We start from the raw sequence: 21,413 nt of genomic DNA on the forward strand, positions 1-21,413 counted from the left end.
ACAGTGACTTGCAGTCTCCCAGCTAACATTTCCTTGGATTGTTTAAAGAAGAAAGCCTTCATCAACTGTTAAATCTCCAAGCTAGAGGTAATCGAGGAACTGCTGGAGTACAGCTAATGTACATGTTTTTCATCCTCACCGGAAGCCACCCTGGGGAAGGACATCTCCTTTTTTCAAGCAGAAGCAGCCACTGATAATTAAGCAATTTACCAATCGACATGATAAAACAACTCCACATAGAGTTTTGCCAGAAAAGTTTTAAAAAGGCATTCTAAACCAAAGAGGAGACCTTTCCCACACAACAGTGTTCATGAAGCTGGCACTCTATAAAATGTACATAGCTACATTTACCTGACGTCATCTATTGTCCAAGAAGACTAGATGTGTATGACCTAAACACACTTCAGTTCTCATGAAATCACATAATTTCTCAAAATGATTAATTCAAAGATTGTGGTCAAGGAGCTTTTGTTTTTACAATATGAACAGTAATGACTGAGATAGCATAATATCATCTATAACACACCATCTTCCTCAGCTGTATCTTGAGGCTTTGATTTCAAAGTGAAGATCTTTCTCAGTTTACAGTTAGCCGAGATGATAATTCCATCCAAAGACTGGAAAACAGCTCCTTTGAATATTTCACTGGTGAATGCTACCAAGTCAATGCACAAATTGCACCACTAGAATAAAGAAACAAAATATTTTTAGTGCAATCCTTACATAAACTATTGCAGTGTAGTAAAAATGATAGAACCATAGTAATTTAGGACTGGCAGGGACCTCGAGAGGTTATCTAGTCCAAAACCTGTGCTGAGGTGCTATAGCATACCTAGATGACAACTTGCATGTTTGTCTAATCTATTCTTAAAAACCTCCAGTGACAGGGATTCCACAACCAGAAACCTATTCCAGTGCTTAACTATCCTTACAGTTAGAAAGGGTTTTTTTAATATCTTAAATCTCCCTTCCTGCAGATTAAGCCCATTACTAATTGTCCTACCTTCATAGAGAACAATTGATCATGATCCTCTTAACAACCTTTAACATATTTGAAGACTGTCTAGTTCTCTGCTAACTAAACTTGCAGTACGGGATTGGACTCACTGACAGTTTTCCTTTATGCATAATATTTCACTATTTTAAAAATAATCTGTTACCATTGCGGTAGTTACACATGCAACAGTCATTTATATATACAAACTAGTAATTGCATATATAAAATTGGTGACTGCATGCTCAAATGAGCACAATTATCCAGGGTATCCTCACAAAGATATTTTTGCAGACACAACTGGAGAAGCAAATTATGAGAAGCATTTGTTAACTGCAAGTGTTTGGATACAAAGTTTGGCTACTTTCAATACTTTAAAGGTTGTTTAATTTCACTGTAGCTTTTTAACTACTTTTATAGACTGTGCTTAAAAACTTTGGTAACTTCTTATATCAAGATTTCTCCCCATGAATTGCAAGAGGTGCTGTCCCCTCACATCCTCCAAAACAACGGTACACGGTGACTAGTAGTCTGTCTGCATTAGGAAACTGTACTATATTTAAACAATTTTTTAAAACTATTTAGTTAGCTAACACAGTGACACCCACGACTTTAACAACAAGTTATGTTCCGCATCATGTTAGATAGTTATGACACAATACTGAACTTGTCCTGTTCTTGTCTACATTCTGCAAAGTCAAGGTCAGCATTATGTTAGCTAACTGGATGGTTAAAACCAGTGTTAAATAGTGTTTAACTACAATGCAATTTCTTAGTACAAACAAGACCCTGGTGATTTTTTTTTTTTAACCGAGTGGAAGAATAGACAGCCAAAAATTGTATTATGGCACTAGTCTCTTATATTACTCCAATAGCTTCTGCACTTTTGTCAGGTTCAATTTCATTCGAAGAGAACTTAACATCTGTGCATAAAGTTGATTTTTGTACAGTACAGACAAGTAGTTGAACATACATCATGTTGAACATAATGAAAATCAGTATTTCCCTAGAAAAATAGAATTTAAAAAGGTCCTATTATATATAAATAAAAAAAAACCCAGTATCTACATGCCAAATGTAAAACATACGGTGGGGGGGAATTCAGTGCACAAATTAATTTAATCCCAAGTAGTTTTAAAAGAAAACTGCATCCATTATTTTTCTGCTCCTGAATCTGAAAGTTCAAAAAGGTCAGAAATATATATTAGGAATAAACTGTGCAAGTTAATGAAAACACAATTTTTAATTATAACTGACATTTCTAAGTCTACTACTGGCGCAGTCGCCTTGCTGAAGCACTGCAATCATTTGTAAAAATGGCACTGCAGGATGCCTATGTATGAGAATGTAAGGCACATTACATCTGGTTTCAACACAAAAGAAGAAGTGTTTGGAAACAGCACTGAATTACACATGACAAAAATACAATCCCTAGTGGATAGAGCTGTGCAGGGTTCAGGACTGGGACTCAGGAGACCTGGCTTCTATTCCCAGCTCTGCCACTGGCCAACTGGCTTGACCTTGGGCAAGTCACTTCACTGTGTCTTAGTTTGCCCATCTTTAAAATGGTGATAAATGATACTTACTCCTTTGCAATGTGTTTTGAGATTGACAGATGAAAAGTACGATATAAGAGTTAGATGTTAAGGGACTAAAAGTTCAATAAAAATATTGGGGTTTACATTTGAACACAGTAGATATCACTATTAATTACCAGCATCTATATAAATTTTTTTTAAAAAAAGTCATGCAACCTTGGCCATGGAGAAAAGCAACCTTTTATTACTAAAAACAAACATGCCCCTCTTTAAATATCTGCTACAATTAACAGGCAGCTAACCATCAGATTTTTAAAAAAATGGTTAAGTACTCACGATGCTCACAGAGTTCAGACCCATTCTTGAACAAGCAAATTCTTGGCTGTTCAGAGGTTAAGGTTATTAAAACATTTTGTCATTGTATTTGATCAGAATATTGAGTCAGATCTCTGATGACAGATTTATTATCTGAATGAAACCCTGTAATTGAAGTTCATATTCTGATTGAATTTAATTTACTGTACATTAATGCATACTTTAGTCTTGACACATTAGTGTTAGCCTGACACCAAGACCAACTAATTGAAATGGTATTGAAGAAAAATAATTTATTTCAATGGATCTTGAATTAATGACTACTTCAGTGGTATGGCCTGGTACATATTCTGTTCTTAAAAACAGCTCTTGCCAGAAAGTAGAAAACTAAGGGAAGTTAGAAGTAGAAATTAACATAACTGTCTTCAACTAAATGATAATAAAATAACCCCTTAATTTTAGAGTTCTCTATGAAATATTTTTTCTGATGTCTTATATCCTGTAGCTACCTGTGTAGAATTCTATGTAAAAATAAGTGACATTTCAAAATAGGCGCTAATGCTTAGTCGGAGCTCCACTAAAGGTGATAAAGTTAACTTCAGGTGAGGGTGAGAGAGAAAAGGAGGGCTGCCAATGAAACAGAATCAGTAAGGAAAACCATGTTTCAGCAATGTTGAGGAGATGTAGGGTGACCAGATAGCAAGTGTGAAAAATTGGGACAGGGGGTGGCAGGTAATAGGAGTCCATATAAAAAAGCCCCAAATATCCAGACTGTCCCTATAAAATTGGGACATCTGGTCACCTTAAGGAGATGGAGCTTGTAAGAGATCAATAGGTCATGAATGGCAGAGAGCTTGGAAACGGAGCAGGAATTCCAAATGTATTGGAAGGGAAGGACAGCAGGTGGGAGGACAGACAGCAGCAACAGACAGCAGTTAGAGAAAACAGAGCCTACAGGACAAGAAGGGAGTCCAGGGTAGTAAGGAGACGAGGTGGTTGTGGGTTTATATGCAGAGAAGGTCATGAATAGGACTAATAGCCAGTAGCTATGAGAAGACAGACAGAGAGAGGGGATGAAGAAATCTGTGAGAAGAGAGAAAGCACCAAAAAATAAATGGATTGTGAGAGAATAGGAAGAGGCAAAGTTTTAACAATAGATATAGGGCACCAATTATAACAGATCCACAGCCTCCTCAGATTTTGATTATCACTCAGATCTTCATAGTGGTAAGGGAGACAGAACTCAGATTCTTCTCTTCCACACTATAAGCAGTTCTGATATCAAGTAGAGAACAGTTATACATAAAAATATCTACACGTATGCAATATCTGGTGCGTATGCAAGCGTATCTGTTCAGTTAGACAAAGCTCTCTTTCAAGTGTCTTGAATCAACAGGATTTTATGAGGACTGTAAAGCGAGAGAGAGCGCGCGCGCGTGCATTACAGACCTGATAAAATAAAATATATATATTAAGTCTTCTGATACAAACAGAAATATTCTGTTCAACAGTACTTTAAGTAACATATCCAAGATACCTACTATTTTGCGTTTGATCATAAAAAGAGGAAGTTTTGCATGCAGAGGGGTTACAGACAACTCCTTATGGACCGTTGATAAATACAATCTTCTTTTAATGTTTCCTAAATCAGTTACCCTGTAAAGAGAAAGGGGGGGGGAGGAAATGAGAAGAAATGGATCTTGGTCAATTCAATAACCTCTATCTTTGGGCAACCACAGAAAACTTTTATTCATATGCAGAACCTTTATATCAGGGATAGCAAATGGGGAATTTAAGAATTCTCTCTTTTACAAGATAAGTAATGGGATTTTTCTCAAATTCAAACTTAGTGGCTACAGACCTGCATATATAAAATCACTTTACATGTTAATTTTATTTCAGAGCTCTACACTCTTCGCTGGATTTCCACAGCCCTTCAGCCTATGAAAGAATTCAATTTGTATGAACTCAGAAACCACTAGCCTCTAATAATGATGCTTATTTTGGTCCCTTAAGCTTGTGTTATCTTGGGACACACTGTCACCTACTAAATAGGAAAACATTATGGGCTTTCTTTTCCTAAAAATGCACCTGTCATTTTATATAGGCTCTTTGTTGGCTTAAAGATAGACAAAACATTGTCTGCCAGTTTCACTTCCTCAGCACATATCTCTAAACTTGAATTATAATAAATAAGTTTATTGCTCACTATTCAGGTCATCTCCCAGTGACACCAAGGAGACTGAATTTGAACATCTGTAATAGGTTTAGACCACAGCCATGATCAAAGCTTAGGTTTGCTTAAAATTGATAAAGAGGCTCATTTTTATGTTCTGCTTCCTTCAGGTCTCAGGTGTAACAGAACAGGCTTAATATATCCTACCTGTCCCACACTGTTATACTGAGAACTGATGTTACCTTAAAGGCTATATTTTATACCTGGAAATCAGGATTAATTCATTTGATATTTTAAAACACCTTTATTTCTATCAGACTGATAATTGTTCTAAAATTTACAGCCCCCCTAAGAAGATGACGATTCATTCTCTCTGTCAACTTTCAATCAATGTTTAGAGTTTGATTTTTTTTCTTTTTAAACCTACTTAGTAAATGTGAAATCTAAATGCAGTGTAACAGTTTCAAATGGTAAGAAACTGTCCCTCACATGTGTCAGGTCTTTCCCTTCTGTTCTGCAAAATTTAGGCTTTGATTTTACAAAAAAAAAAAGACTACAGTTTCTAGCTCTTTGTTAGTGGTGAAGACAACCTTCCCAAGGTAAACTAAAACCTATCAGCTCCCTCAGAACTGCGAGAGCCTTCAGCCGTCTGAACCTCAGCCTGTTCTTCAGACATTGGCAGTGGAATAAGATAAATCTGTATAGTGACTCTGAACATAACGTTAGGAATGCTGGGCAACTTTTGAAAAATGTCCCTAGTGTAAATAGAACTGCCTTCTCCTCAGGTTAGACCATCTCTCGGGTTCAGTGAAGAGAAGGCCTAATAGGTGATGGCAAACCCCATCTCTCACCATGCCATGATGGTAGCAGTTATAATAGTGCTACTGGGCTTGATACGGATGCTGCAGCCTCACTGCAACATTGAGAATGTTAGTAAGTAGTCCCCACTAAAGAAATATCCAAAAGGTGTGACATCCTTGTCCAAGTTTCAATGATTCATATATAGATAATTCTCTCTCTTAAAATAGTTCTGGTCTAAGAACATGAGAACAGCCATACCAGGCCAGACCAATGGTCCATCTACCCCAGTACCCTGTCTTTCTACAGTGGCAAATGCCAGGTGCTTCAGAGGGAATGAACAGAAGGATCATTGAGCGATCCATCCCCTGTCGTCCACTCCCAGCTTCTGACAGAGAGGCTAGGAACTCTCAGAATATGGTGTTGCATCCCTGACCATCCTGGCTAATAGCCACTGATGGACCTATCCTCCATGAACTTATCGAGTTCTTATTTGAACCTTCTTATAGTTTGGGCCTTCATGGCATCCACTGGCAACAAGTTCCACAGGTTGACTGTGTGTTGCATGAAGATGTTTGTTCTAAGCCTACTGCATATTAATTTCATTGGGTGACCTCTAGTTCTTGTGTTGTATGAAGGAGTAAACAACATTTCTTTATTCACTTTCTCCACACCAGTCAAAATTTTATAGACCTCTATCATATCCTCTTAGTCATTTCTTTCCCAAGCTGAAAAGTCCCAGTGTTTTTAATCTCTCCTGATATGGAAGCTGTTCCATACACCTAATCGTATTTGTTGACCTTCTCTCTTCCTAGAATAGTTTTGTAACCTCACCAGAAGCTTTGAAAACCCCTAATTGTAAGTTTTTAGTTTGGGGGGAAAAAAACAAATAAACCTCAGTTCACATCCTTTCACTTTGTTCTGTGCTTTCAACAATAAGTTTTACATAATATGTTTACACACTGAAATGACTTTACTGTCACCAACTTTAGGTAATTTAAACTTTCAACCAAAATGGATTCAACACAACCCATCCCCTAAATATGTGAATCTCAGAGGGGTTCTGCTGGCAGCTGTAAACAGAAGTGGGTACAGGAAGGAGCGGCTTCAGAGCACCCATTAGCTCCTTTCCTTGTTCCCTAGTATTAGTGGCAGCTTACTACAAGGACAATGGAATTTTTGGCAAATTTCCACAAATTGCTGTTCCTCTGCTTTTCCTTGAGCGCCCTCTGCTTTTTCTCCAGCCTTCTATCACAAGCACCCACAGGGAAACCAAACAGAGGGAAGCAACAGTTCAACAGCTGCTCCCTCTGCAGCAGCCCCCACAGAACCCCATCCATCACAGAGAAAGGAGCTACACTTATGGGTTGGTGAAGCAGAATTCACACCCTTGCTGTTCTTGTTGTTTGGCTGGAGGTACTTTTATGTAAGCCTAGCTTCCATTGGCTTACATAAGATCAGGTTGTTGGTGTCTACAGTTGAGCAACTAATAGGAGAGGCCACTAGCTGTAATGACTGCATTACTTCAGCAGGAGAGTGAGTTTGTGTGTGTGGTTTTTGGAAAAAGGGGGGGGTGAGAAAACCTGGATTTGTACTGGAAATGGCCCACCTTGATTATCATACACATTGTAAGGAGAGTGATCACTTTAGATAAGCTATTACCAGCAGGAGAGTGGGGTGGGAGGAGGTATTGTTTCATGGTCTCTGTGTATATAATGTCTTCTGCAGTTTCCACAGTATGCATCCGATGAAGTGAGCTGTAGCTCACGAAAGCTTATGCTCAAATAAATTGGTTAGTCTCTAAGGTGCCACAAGTACTCCTTTTCTTATTACTTAAACCAGTGGTTCCCAAACTGTGGGGTGCCACATGGCAGGGCTTGGGCCAGCCCCCACAGTGGGCAGGAGGGACCATCACCGAGCTCCGCCACAGTTCTGTGCCACCCCCAGCCCAGCTCTGTGCCCCAGCTGCAGCTCACTCCGCCTCCTGCTCCATTCCCAGCTCAGCTATGCCCTCATACCTCTCCACCCCCAGCCCAGCAGTGCCTCTAGCCCCAGCTCCTCCTTCAGCCCAAGCTCCTCCGCTGAGCAAACTGTCCATAGAATCTCAGGGTTGGAGGGGATCTCAGGAGATCATCTAGTCCAACCCCCTGCTCAAAGCAGGACCAATCCCCAACTAAATCATCCCAGCCAGGGCTTTGTCAAGCCTGACCTTAAAAACCTCTAAGGAAGGCGATTCCACCACCTCCCTAGGTAAAGCATTCCAGTGTTTCACCACCCTCTTAGTGAAATAGTGTTTCCTAATATCCAACCTAAACCTCCCCCACTGCAACTTGAGACCATTACTCCTCGTTCTGTCATCAGCTACCACTGAGAACAGTCTAGATCCATCCTCTTTGGAACCCCCTTTCAGGTAGTTGAAAGCAGCAGTCAAATCCCCCCTCATTCTTCTCTTCCGCAGACTAAATATGCCCATTCCCCTCAGCCTCTCCTCATAAGTCATGTGTTCCAGACCCCTAATCATTTTTGTTGCCCTCTGCTGGATGCTTTCCAATTTTTCTGCATCCTTCTTGTAGTGTGGGGCCCAAAACTGGACACAGTACTCCAGATGAGGCCTCACCAATGCCGAATAGAGGGGAATGATCACGTCCCTCGATCTGCTGGCAATGGTCCTACTTATTCAGTCCAAAATGCCATTAGCTTTCTTGGCAATAAGGCCACACTGTTGACTCATATCCAGCTTCTTGTCCACTGTAACCCCTAGGCCCTTTTCTGCAGAACTGCTGCCTAGCCATTCGGTCCCTAGTCTGTAGCAGTGCATGGGATTCTTCCATCCTAAGTGCAGGACTCTGCACTTGTCCTTGTTGAACCTCAGATTTCTTTTGGCCCAATCCTCTAATTTGTCTAGGTCCCTCTGTATCCTATCCCTACCCTCCAGCATATCTACCACTCCTCCCAGTTTAGTGTCATCTGCAAACTTGCTGAGGGTGCAATCCACGCCATCCTCCAAATCATTAATGATGCTGAGTGTGCAATCCATGCCATCTGCTGAGGGTGCATTCCACATCAGTAATGGGGGGAAGCGGAGCATGGACTGATTCCATTATTGGTAAGGGAGGGGCACAACAGGAAAAGCTTGGGCACCACTGACTTGAACAGAGCCCAATCTTACTTACTTAGTTAACTTCACAATTCCCAATGGAGAGTACTGCTCCCTGTGAAGCCAATGGCAAAACATTGTGAGTAAGACTGGATCAAAGTGAGAGCCTATGAGTAAGTTACTCACACTTTTCCAAATAAGTGGCAACAAAAACATAATAGTACCCCACATCTTTAAAGATTTGTTTGCAACATATGTTTAAAAGTAATAATTTATCCTGTTTTATTCATTTATGTCTTTTCCCTTCTGAAATATGTTACTGCAGCAATAAAGAAGCCATTGGCATGGGTGCAACTCCGTGATATCCAAATGTGCAGTGCAAAGCACAGTCATTTAGATAATGATGACCATTTTATACCATTAGCTGTAAAATGCAAGAGTTAAATGTGATGGTTTCCATGATCATATTTGTGGTATAAACAGTAATCCACTGAGATGTGATTATAATTACACCGGAAGATTATTTGTTCTTTCTTGATCTAAATTGTAAATCAACACATACATATTTATATTCTGTTCAGGGACTACATTTGAACAGTCAGAGGTAGACTTGGAGAAACAGGCATTGCTTAATATGCTGTCAAAGTAATTTATTTTGGGAAACAAACGGAATTGTTAAAGATTTAGTATAGCTTTTTATACTTTTATTACAGTACTTTTTGCGGGCTATAACTAAACTGAGAGGTCTGAACAGTTAACACATCCATCAAGAAGCTCTTATTTGGGAGAATGCAGATACTGAGCGATTAGAATTTAGGAATCTTATTTGCAAAATTACTTGTATGGTACGTACTGTGAAACTCAGCCTTTATTTTGGCTATCAAAAACAAAACCCATGTTAAGCCTATGAACACAAGAAACTTCTGCATTATGCTCCTTGTACTCATGAAAAAAGCCATATAAGAGTTAATGTGTTTTTATTGTGTCTGTGCTTGAGTATTCATATTTAAGGGTCATACATGTGATAGAAAAGTAATGAGACCACGCTGAGGGGAAAAAAAAAATGAAGTAGTCAACAAGAAAAAAAATCAACCTCATTTATAATATTCCTGTGATCAGCAGGTGCATAACTCTCCCAGCTATGGTCATTAACGACATTCATTTCACACTTAACATCTACATTTGCAAACCATTTGAAAGTAAAATTACTTTTCAATTCAATTTTCAATTCTATTTTATATCTTCAACTTTGAGTGACTATTTTCCTCACAATGGCAACTATAGCGAGAATGTGAGTAAATGGTGAGTGACTACCCATGAGTCTAGACAAACTCATCTACTCAGATTACCTATTCACTTTGCTACTGTATAGACAATAATTTACAGCCATTTGTTAATGTTCACTTCAAGGCTTAAATGAACTTGAAAAAAAGCTGATGTTAGGCTGCTGAACGGATGCTTCATTTATTAGACTTACTTGTTCTAAATATGAAGCTGCTTCCTCTCTTTTTAAATGACTCAACATGGAAACTTAACAGGTAGTGAAAGCAAATCTTCTTTCACTAATGTGAAAAAGGAACTCCCATATAATTCACTGTTCATTTAGAACTTTGAAACTTTTGTTCTGAAATCTGATAGAGAGCCAGCTAGTAAAACTTTAGAATTATTGGTATGAGGATACAAATGTTTAGTTTTAATATTTTAACAGCACTTAACCCAGAGATGAGCTCATCACCCATAGATCATAACGTGCTTTATAAAAAGGTAGGTTAGTAGCCTCATCCCCATTTTACAGAAACCGAGGAACAGAAAGGTGAAGTCACAGCCACAACTCTCTCATTCAGCAATAGTTTATATTTACTTAGTGCCTTATTTTATGCACTGTGTATAACCTGATGTCCCAACAAGCTGTATAATGCACTAACTGGCTGTTTGAAGACCTAAAATCCAAAGCAATTTGGTTCCGTCCCTATCACAGATGTAGTTGTGTTGACAATCCATCAGAATCCTAAAACTAAAATACTCAAGATAGCTGATAAGTGACAGATCTAGTGAACTCCAGTTACAAATAGGCACCTTGTTCTTTACATCATGAGATCTCTCCTCCATGGATCTCATACCTATTCTTGAGAGAATAAAAAAATTAATATCCATAAAAAAACAGCATCAGTGGAAAGTCTCAGAAAGAGACTCAAATCCCACAAAGTGGAGTGTCTAGAAGGAGTTGACACATAGAAGCCCTTTGAGAATACACGCAACTATGAAATCAAAAAGAGGGGGCATTTGTGAACCCTCCCTATAAGCTTTTTTAATCCATTACATCAATTTAAGGTAGGACCTGAAAGCATGACCCTGATACAGTTACTAAACAGGAGTAAAAAGAAAAGGAGTACTTGTGGCACCTTAGAGACTAACGAATTTATTTGAGCATGAGCTTTCGTGAGCTACAGCTCACTTCATCAGATGTTTACCGTGGAAACTGCAGCAGACTTTATATACACACAGAGAATATGAAACAATACCTCCTCCCACCCCACTGTCCTGCTGGTAATAGCTTATCTAAAGTGATCAACAGGTGGGCCATTTCCAGCACAAATCCAGGTTTTCTCACCCTCCACCCCCCACACAAATTCACTCTCCTGCTGGTGCTAGCCCATCCAAAGTGACAACTCTTTGCATAATCAAGTCGGGCTATTTCCTGCATAGATCAAGGTTTTCTCACATCCCCCCCACCCCCATACACACACAAACTCACTCTCCTGCTGGTAATAGCTCATCTAAACTGACCACTCTCCAAGTTTAAATCCAAGTTAAACCAGAACATCTGGGGGGGGGGGGTAGGAAAAAACAAGAAGAAACAGGCTACCTTGCATAATGACTTAGCCACTCCCAGTCTCTATTTAAGCCTAAATTAATAGTATCCAATTTGCAAATGAATTCCAATTCAGCAGTTTCTCGCTGGAGTCTGGATTTGAAGTTTTTTTGTTTTAAGATAGCGACCTTCATGTCTGTGATTGCGTGACCAGAGAGATTGAAGTGTTCTCCGACTGGTTTATGAATGTTATAATTCTTGACATCTGATTTGTGTCCATTTATTCTTTTACGTAGAGACTGTCCAGTTTGACCGATGTACATGGCAGAGGGGCATTGCTGGCACATGATGGCATATATCACATTGGTGGATGTGCAGGTGAACGAGCCTCTGATAGTGTGGCTGATGTTATTAGGCCCTGTGATGGTGTCCCCTGAATAGATATGTGGGCACAATTGGCAACGGGCTTTGTTGCAAGGATAAGTTCCTGGGTTAGTGGTTCTGTTGTGTGGTATGTGGTTGTTGGTGAGTATTTGCTTCAGATTGCGGGGCTGTCTGTAGGCAAGGACTGGCCTGTCTCCCAAGACTTGTGAGAGTGTTGGGTCATCCTTTAGGATAGGTTGTAGATCCTTAATAATGCGTTGGAGGGGTTTTAGTTGGGGGCTGAAGGTGACCGCTAGTGGCGTTCTGTTATTTTCTTTGTTAGGCCTGTCCTGTAGTAGGTAACTTCTGGGAACTCTTCTGGCTCTATCAATCTGTTTCTTTACTTCTGCAGGTGGGTATTGTAGTTGTAAGAAAGCTTGACAGAGATCTTGTAGGTGTTTGTCTCTGTCTGAGGGGTTGGAGCAAATGCGGTTGTATCGCAGAGCTTGGCTGTAGACGACGGCCAAGCTCTGCGATACAACCGCATTTGCTCCAACCCCTCAGACAGAGACAAACACCTACAAGATCTCTGTCAAGCTTTCTTACAACTACAATACCCACCTGCAGAAGTAAAGAAACAGATTGATAGAGCCAGAAGAGTTCCCAGAAGTTACCTACTACAGGACAGGCCTAACAAAGAAAATAACAGAACGCCACTAGCGGTCACCTTCAGCCCCCAACTAAAACCCCTCCAACGCATTATTAAGGATCTACAACCTATCCTAAAGGATGACCCAACACTCTCACAAGTCTTGGGAGACAGGCCAGTCCTTGCCTACAGACAGCCCCGCAATCTGAAGCAAATACTCACCAACAACCACATACCACACAACAGAACCACTAACCCAGGAACTTATCCTTGCAACAAAGCCCGTTGCCAATTGTGCCCACATATCTATTCAGGGGACACCATCACAGGGCCTAATAACATCAGCCACACTATCAGAGGCTCGTTCACCTGCACATCCACCAATGTGATATATGCCATCATGTGCCAGCAATGCCCCTCTGCCATGTACATCGGTCAAACTGGACAGTCTCTACGTAAAAGAATAAATGGACACAAATCAGATGTCAAGAATTATAACATTCATAAACCAGTCGGAGAACACTTCAATCTCTCTGGTCACGCAATCACAGACATGAAGGTCGCTATCTTAAAACAAAAAAACTTCAAATCCAGACTCCAGCGAGAAACTGCTGAATTGGAATTCATTTGCAAATTGGATACTATTAATTTAGGCTTAAATAGAGACTGGGAGTGGCTAAGTCATTATGCAAGGTAGCCTGTTTCTTCTTGTTTTTTCCTACCCCCCCCCCCCCAGATGTTCTGGTTTAACTTGGATTTAAACTTGGAGAGTGGTCAGTTTAGATGAGCTATTACCAGCAGGAGAGTGAGTTTGTGTGTGTATGGGGGTGGGGGGGATGTGAGAAAACCTTGATCTATGCAGGAAATAGCCCGACTTGATTATGCAAAGAGTTGTCACTTTGGATGGGCTAGCACCAGCAGGAGAGTGAATTTGTGTGGGGGGTGGAGGGTGAGAAAACCTGGATTTGTGCTGGAAATGGCCCACCTGTTGATCACTTTAGATAAGCTATTACCAGCAGGACAGTGGGGTGGGAGGAGGTATTGTTTCATATTCTCTGTGTGTATATAAAGTCTGCTGCAGTTTCCACGGTAAACATCTGATGAAGTGAGCTGTAGCTCACGAAAGCTCATGCTCAAATAAATTCGTTAGTCTCTAAGGTGCCACAAGTACTCCTTTTCTTTTTGCGAATACAGACTAACACGGCTGTTCCTCTGAAACCTGTAAACAGGAGTAATTTTCTGTAAGGGTGTTGTTATCACTATTCTCACAACTTCGTATATTGTAAAGCCTTTTGATGAATAACTCCAAACACTTAATTCCTTTTACTAGCTGGTTTCCTTTTTAGTGCCCCACCTTTACTGCCTTGAGAACAGAGCCCCCTGATTACCTGAAGGCAAATTCTACTACCTGTGCTGAGCCATACTATGTACGTTTAGAGTAAGGGTTATTTATGCAGGAGGAGAGTGGGGGAAGAGAGCGTACTTGCTTACATGCAATAATTCTTCACTGAACATATGAGTTGTAATTGAATCACATTTTGAGTACATGCTGATAGCACGAACCAAGGCTGTAACTCTTCAAGCTATACTGTTTGGAAACTGTATGGGGACTTTGAAGAGCTGGTCTCGGGAAGAGGCTATGGCAGGATGATTATGGAGGGCATAAAACATACAAAGGGAGTGGGTGCATTACTGAGACCTTGGGGAGGCTGCTAGAGGCAAAGGAACCAAGTGGAGAATGGGGCTGGGCAGATTTAAAATAAAAAAAATAAAAAAATTAAAAAAAAAAGGTGGCCCTGTGAAACTATCAATGCAGCTTTACCACATATACTCTGACAGTTTTCATAATCACTGAATTTGGAGAGAAAGTGTTCTATTAATTCATTAATATTAATTACTATATTAAATCAGACAGTTTCAGGAATCTGTTAAATGTAAGTCACAGGAAAGGTTTCTGTTAAAACAGGTTTATGGTCAAATGATTAATATTTTTAAAACTTGAGAATATAATGTAGACGGCTATACAGTTCTGACAGCATTTTACTAACTTATCTCCCATTTGAATGACAAGCAGATTTTAGAGAGATCTAATCTAACTTTCTGAAGGAACATTACTATGTAGTTTCATTTTCTGCAACTGGAAGCATATATTTTTAGTACTATAAAAATATGTTGTGTTAGTCCTCTGCTTTGTAATTTTTAAGTAAAACAAACATCCCCAAAAGTCCTTCAGCATGTTTTAAACATATAAATAATCAGGCGCTCAAATACATCTGTGATGGTGGCCACATGAATGCCCATATAGAGATACAAACAATGGATCTTTGGCAAAACATAATGGAGAATACACATTTGGTTTTGGTTTGGCAGATACTAACCACTGGCACAGGACTTAAGACCATAAGGTTATGGTCGATGCTACAAACCTATTAATATAAAATGAAAATATTGAGATCAACAGTAATGTGGGTTTGGTGTTTCTGGGAAAACTAACTCCTTCAGATTCATCTTCACATTCATCTCTCTCATTTCAGTTTATTAAATGAGAGTTTGAAAAGGATTTGTGCATGTGTTGCTTTGGTGTACTGGCTATCTACTAGTCTTAGCATCTTGAGCAACATGGTAGCAGCTCTGCCTATATACCTCATAAAGCAATGGGAAAGATTTCCACAGCTTTTGGAAGCTACTGGAAACAAGAGTGTATAATTTTGTAAAAGATTGAAGATATACATAATATGCAGAGCTAGGTTTTGCCAAACAATCATATCTAACATCTCAAAGCATATTAGTATTATGTACATCATCTTGTTCACAGAACCAATGGAGTATTGATCACTTTTCTAAGTTCACCTGCTTTTAAAAAAAAAAACGAAGTCCTCTTTACAATCAATTTGAAATTAGACATCTTTGACCAAAGTAGTCATATCTGTGACCAGACTCATGTCTTTTGTGTGTGTTAAAGAGTTCACAATAAGGTTAAAAGGCAGCTGATATGAATGAATGACTTATCTACTGAAAATTTCCAGTAATAATCTTGCAATATATTTGCTTTTGCTAACCCCACTCCCCAGGGCAGACTGCAGTGTATCAGCCACTCATCACAGGCAAAGGGGTTTGGACCTGATGCCTCTGTCTACCCGTGGGCTGCCTCCTTGCAACCACAGTGCCTAATAGGCCCTAATCTAGGCCTTGCAGCCGGGGGGGTTTCCAGGGGGTTTCCCCTGGCCTTTCCCCCTCAGCCCTGCTCCACTCTAGGTATCCCCTCAGGTCCCTGCAGCCAGACCCTTCCTTCTCCAAACACAGAGAGAGACTCTAGCTAAGCTGCAGCCCAGCAGCCCCTTTATAGGTCCAGCTGCGGCCTGATTGGGGCATGGCCCAGCTGTGGCCATTTCCCCAATCTGCCTAGCTTCTCTTGCCCTCAGCCCTGGCTCTCTCCCAGGACTGGCTTTTAAGCCCCACAGGGCAGGAGTGGATAACCACCCCACTACAATATATATATATAGCTCAGCTCAATGCCTCCTTTCTTGGGTTTCAAATATTTCCAAATTCAATTTTATGCACAGTGATTTGCTTTTTTGAAGCCTGGCTATCTGTGTCAGATAATCTAGGAAAATGTAATTCCACAAAATAGCTTTTACTTTATTCAGTACAGACAAGATGCAGTAATGAGTGTAAATGTGTGCAATGTTCAGCACATGCATCTCTTCCAAAACCTAGATTGGTTATGCCTAAAAATGTGGCTATTTATGATTCTAATTAATTTTGTTGGTTCTTCTCTTTCATTTATTGGCTGCTATCTCTTTCATTTTGTTCTCCTCTCCGTAAAATTATCTTTTCACAAGACAATCTGTCCCTTCAAGTTTAAAGACAAAGAAAAGGTTAAATTCATACCTGTGATATAATACTTCTGTAAGTACGGTGATAATTCTTCCACATAAGTTGTATTTCAGTTCTAATTGCTGAGAGTTTTTCTATTATGAATTGCTAACCGACTTGTCCTTTAAACAGCCATACTACGTTGTTGTTTTTTTACTAATACTGCATCTTCAAGTTACAGATTCAGCACATTGATTTTAAAAAACAGAATTCAATCGTCCTTCCATCTTGCATTAAACTGAACCACCAACACAGGTTACATAATAAATAATATTTTTTTCCTGTGGAGAGTCCATGTTAAAGAATAATTTCATTTGTGGTATTATCAGAACATAATCTGACAAAAGGATATTATGAGTCATACCAAGCAAATTAAAGAAGTCCATTATAAAGAATTACCTCTATAGCCCATTGAAATGAACAGCATACATCTTATCAAAGGAGAAGCAAAACATTTCATATTTCAACTCAAAAGTGCTTTGGGATATACTTCATCAAAGATGAAATTCTATTGGTTACAATGTAAAGATCTCTAGGGTAGTTTTGAGACTATTAGATAGGAATATGACAACACACAGAGATCATGACCGTGATCCTTGGGTTGGGCTGAGCTGTGCCTGGCAGAAGACCTGGGGAGATGGGGGAGGGAGGGAGGCTGGAAAAGTGGCTGCTTACTACCTTTATCACCCCATAAAGTCTACTCTAATTTAGGCTGGCTTTAAATGGCTCCAAGCGGGTGTTGTGCTAGCTGTGAACTGCCAGAGTGCAGTGCTCTCTGGCCAAAACACCCCAACTATAGCCCAAACGCTGTAAGAGCAACCATGGAGGATCAGTAACCTGGAGGGGGAAGCACTCTTTCTCCAAAGCTCCTTATTCCAAAGCTGACATGGAGCTTCTCTTAGTGCTAAACTGAACTCTGTGACTTTCACTGCATCATAGCAGTGACCACACAGAAAGCTAGTGCACTGTAGATTCACACACTGGCTTGCCATACACTAACTCGGCGTACAAACAAGCACTCAGGGTTGGTCTGGAAGCAGTGGTGATTTGGCATAAACAGAAACAAGTATGTGAAACAAGTTTGGGTTATTGCGTTTTTGTGCATCATTCTACCCAACTGGACCGTACATGAATGGTAATGTTCGTAACGTATACATTTTTCAGACACCCTATCCCCTGAAGGACCCAAAAGAGAATGTCCCCAAAGAAGCATATTTGAGGGACTGACAGGACTTTATAGCAGAAAGACTGGGAACATATATTTTCTCCCCCAATCTATTTACATCTGATTAGGATTATGGGCCATCATAAGCAAGAATTTGATATTTAGATTTTTTTTTAAAAGTAAACTTCATAGACACAGCAAGGTCTAGCAATAAGCACTACAATATCATTAACTTCATAATCAAGCTACATTTGCACTTTACTTTAAGGATTAGTGGTACTTTTAGTAAATGATGATTGTTAGTCTAGAATCTAAAGCCTAAATGGTGTAAACTAGCACCTTGAATATATTTAATATGTTGTATTGGGAGCTACATACATTTCAAGGCAGGATGTGGAAGTGGAAACATATAATAAGAATTTTAGTTTGAAATGGTTCTTTTTATTTTTTTGAGCCAAGGACCTAGAGTCAAGTCTAGGGTAAATGGCTTGGACCCCAACAGAATTACACAGGGTCTGAATATGGGTCCACAGTATTTATTTTCTAATATGACACTAAGCAAATTACTGATTACCTCTTGCCAACAAGAGGAAATCTCCACCTAAGAGACTGAAGTCGCTGGCAGATCTTCTCTCAGAGGCAGCAAAATCTGGGACTATACCCTTCTCCATTCTAAAATTAGGATTTAATTGCTATTACAGAAATGAATTTAGTATGGTGGGTAATAATGTGCATAACATTTTCATTCTTGTTCATTCCTTCACTGAAAAGAGTTCATAACCGTATGTTGATTGCATTCTCCTGTTTCTTTTATTGTGCAGCAAAATTATTCAAATCAAGGTTTATATGCTCAGTTGCCCATTGTGTTAACCCTCCCTCATTCTCAATTTTAAAAAATAATCTGATATGAGGCTAGTTCTACTCTGATATGAGTGGAACTATTGTGAACTCATTTTTGCTCTGGTCTCTTTAGATGGAAAGGGGAAACGACGATCCCAAGATCCAAGTAGTAAGTTAAATGGTTTTGTCAAGTGATTTAAAAAAAAATACATTTTTGAAATTGTTACTGGATACATTTTAAGTCACAATCCTCATCTGTGCTGAGCTCATGCTGATAGCCTGCTCATACAGATCAGATTGCAGGACTAGGGCCATAATCTGTAGCATAATTTGAACAAAAAACCCAAGGATTTCTCCACGTCCCCCTCCCATTCAAATTGTATCCTAACATCTACTCCAGCATATGCTATTTATGTTCAGTTTAGCCTGCCATAGAAACATTGTTGCCATTTCTGTTCATACCGTAGCTAGATTTTATGTATTTCTACAATGTTGTTTGTTGTGGATTTTTTTTTAAATTTCACAATTACAAGGCAGTGGGATTTTTTTTTTTACCTCTGAAGTCATAGTTTTAATTATTTATATTTCTGTTTTGTTCTCTCATGCCATGCATTTCATAAATAAATATTCAACCTTTCATATATTAACCTATATTATATCCCCCCCCAACAATGGAATTTATTATTGGTTGTGACATTTATTATTGGTTGTGACACATTTATTTTAGAAGAGTTGTAAGTTTTACACATGATTGTAACCTTAGATTTCTCCTAATCTGTGTCTTGGCATAAAACTGCCTTATCTATAAGGTGCAAGAGAAAACACTCTCCTATACAATGTGAAAATATAATAGCATGTACAGATATTTAAAAGAAAAGAGACCCGTTATACCTTTGGTGTTCAAAAATAACTGGATTTTTTGAAGTTCTTTAGCAATAAAAATCAATCATTTAAAAATAAAGCTGTTGATACTGGAATATTGTTCATTTTTTTTTATTGAACAAAAGGAACAAAGAAATAGGAGCAGTTTGGGGCATATTTGGGCATAAATATTTAGTCAGGGCTTTTAAAATATGTTTTCAAACATGTGAACAAGGCAATGATCACACACATTTTGGGAGTACTTGAAAACTCAGGATACATAAAGTGCTTCACAATTATGTATCTAAACAACCAACGACCTCGCTTATTACTTCTAGCCTTGTCTCTGTGGGTATATGAGTCACATTTTCTGTTTAATAGTTTTCAGCATGATGGCACTCAGTAGCAAAGATTACTGTGAGACCAAATGAGAAACACCTGAGTGGGCCGGGGGCATAGACTGCTATTTAAGCATGCAATTACAATTTTCACCCATTGCAAAATATGATTACTTGTCTAATTACATGTCAAAATAAAGTTTATGCATTTCCAAATTATAATTCGCTCTGTTTTCTTTAAAAGCACTTTTTGGGATGCTTTCCCCCCCTCCTACATAACAAACTAATGAGAAACAAATATGATCGTAATTTTTTGCAAATTGTTTTGGGGCTAAAACAATATATACATTTGAGAACAATCAGAAATAAAGGGCATTTTAACCTTGCCAGTAGGGTAGACAGTAACTACAAACATCCATTCCCAGGATCTCTACCTTCTATAGGATTGTGGCAGCCAGGAATCTTTACTTTACCATTCACACTCTACTCTGTCCCCTTCGCTCTCCAGCACCCCCAACTCCAACTGCTTCACAACACTCCCATGCAAAACATGCTTCTGTCAAATCTGTCTCTCTCTTTGTTGATGATGATATAGACACCAACAACTGTAACAGTCTATCTGATCTCCAGCACTAATGAATACAAATTATGCTTTCTAAGAGACCGCCAGTATCACGGACACATCAGATCAGGCAGCATTCTCAGATAGGGCCACATGACAGCAGAACATAAGAATGGCCATACTGGGTCAGACCAATGGTCCATCTAGCCCAGTATCCTGTCTTCCAACAGTGGCCAACACCAGATATTTCCAAGGGAATGAACAGAACAGGGCAACAGGGTGGATTTGATTTAAATTAAATTGATTTAAATCACGAGTCAGGAAGGCTCGACTTAATCATGGTTTTCTACATAAAGGTGCATTCTTGTTGGTTGTTATAACCTTAATACAAATTCTTCACAACTCAGAGATAGATGTAGGTTTCATTTTTAGAAGGTACACACTACACATTTTTAAACAGTGATTTATTTTGAAAACTTTTCAGATTAGTTTTACAGCTATATCAGAAAATGAGTGAGTGATTGGTTATTTTATTTAACAAAGGTAATTGAAGCAGCTATTTATGAAGTAATTGGGAGGTGAACTATCTCCATTATTCAACAGGTTAATCATTAATATTTGGAGGATTTTCTTGTCATGCTGTATTAAGAGGAGAACATCACCAGACAGATATTTAAATTGTTTTATTTAACTAAAAACAACAATGTTAAATATTCTGGATTTTTTTCTTCAACAGCAAACATATAATATTTTAACAAAACAAGCATATGTCCCTCACTTCTCACATTTATCTCCAGACTTCTTCTCCTTGTGCAGATCTATTCTTCCCCCAACAATCTTCTGTTCATTGAACTTTTTAAAACTTTGCACTTTTAGAGAGAGGTAAGGGATTGACTGTGTGTACACAAATTTGCATAGGGAAAATAGAGTTGAAGTCTGTTATTTCTCACCTCTATATATTAATTTATTTATTTAAAACATTTTTGCTAATAACAAGCATGTTAACTCTGAAGACACACATCCACAGTT

At 39.0% G+C, this 21,413-nt stretch overlaps 1 protein-coding gene across 10 annotated transcripts in view; it reads right to left on the reverse strand.

The window, feature by feature from the left end:
• The window catches only part of CFAP20DC (CFAP20 domain containing), a 227,094-nt gene that overhangs the window by 113,425 nt on the left and 92,256 nt on the right, over positions 1-21,413 (reverse strand). For 5 of the 10 annotated variants that reach the window (XM_075130187.1, XM_075130192.1, XM_075130193.1 and 2 more), the window contains exons 6-8: positions 8,995-9,033; positions 4,389-4,503; positions 527-683 (exon numbers count right to left, since the gene is read on the reverse strand). In XM_075130187.1, coding sequence (XP_074986288.1) covers positions 527-683; positions 4,389-4,503; positions 8,995-9,033 — 311 coding nt within the window. The remainder of the gene's footprint in view (positions 1-526; positions 684-4,388; positions 4,504-8,994; positions 9,034-21,413) is intronic. The other 5 variants (XM_075130189.1, XM_075130188.1, XM_075130190.1 and 2 more) reach the window with 1 other exon arrangement.

The sequence above is a fragment of the Caretta caretta genome, chromosome 7 (assembly GCF_965140235.1).
Source record: "Caretta caretta isolate rCarCar2 chromosome 7, rCarCar1.hap1, whole genome shotgun sequence".
In the NCBI taxonomy this organism is placed as follows: domain Eukaryota; kingdom Metazoa; phylum Chordata; order Testudines; family Cheloniidae; genus Caretta; species Caretta caretta.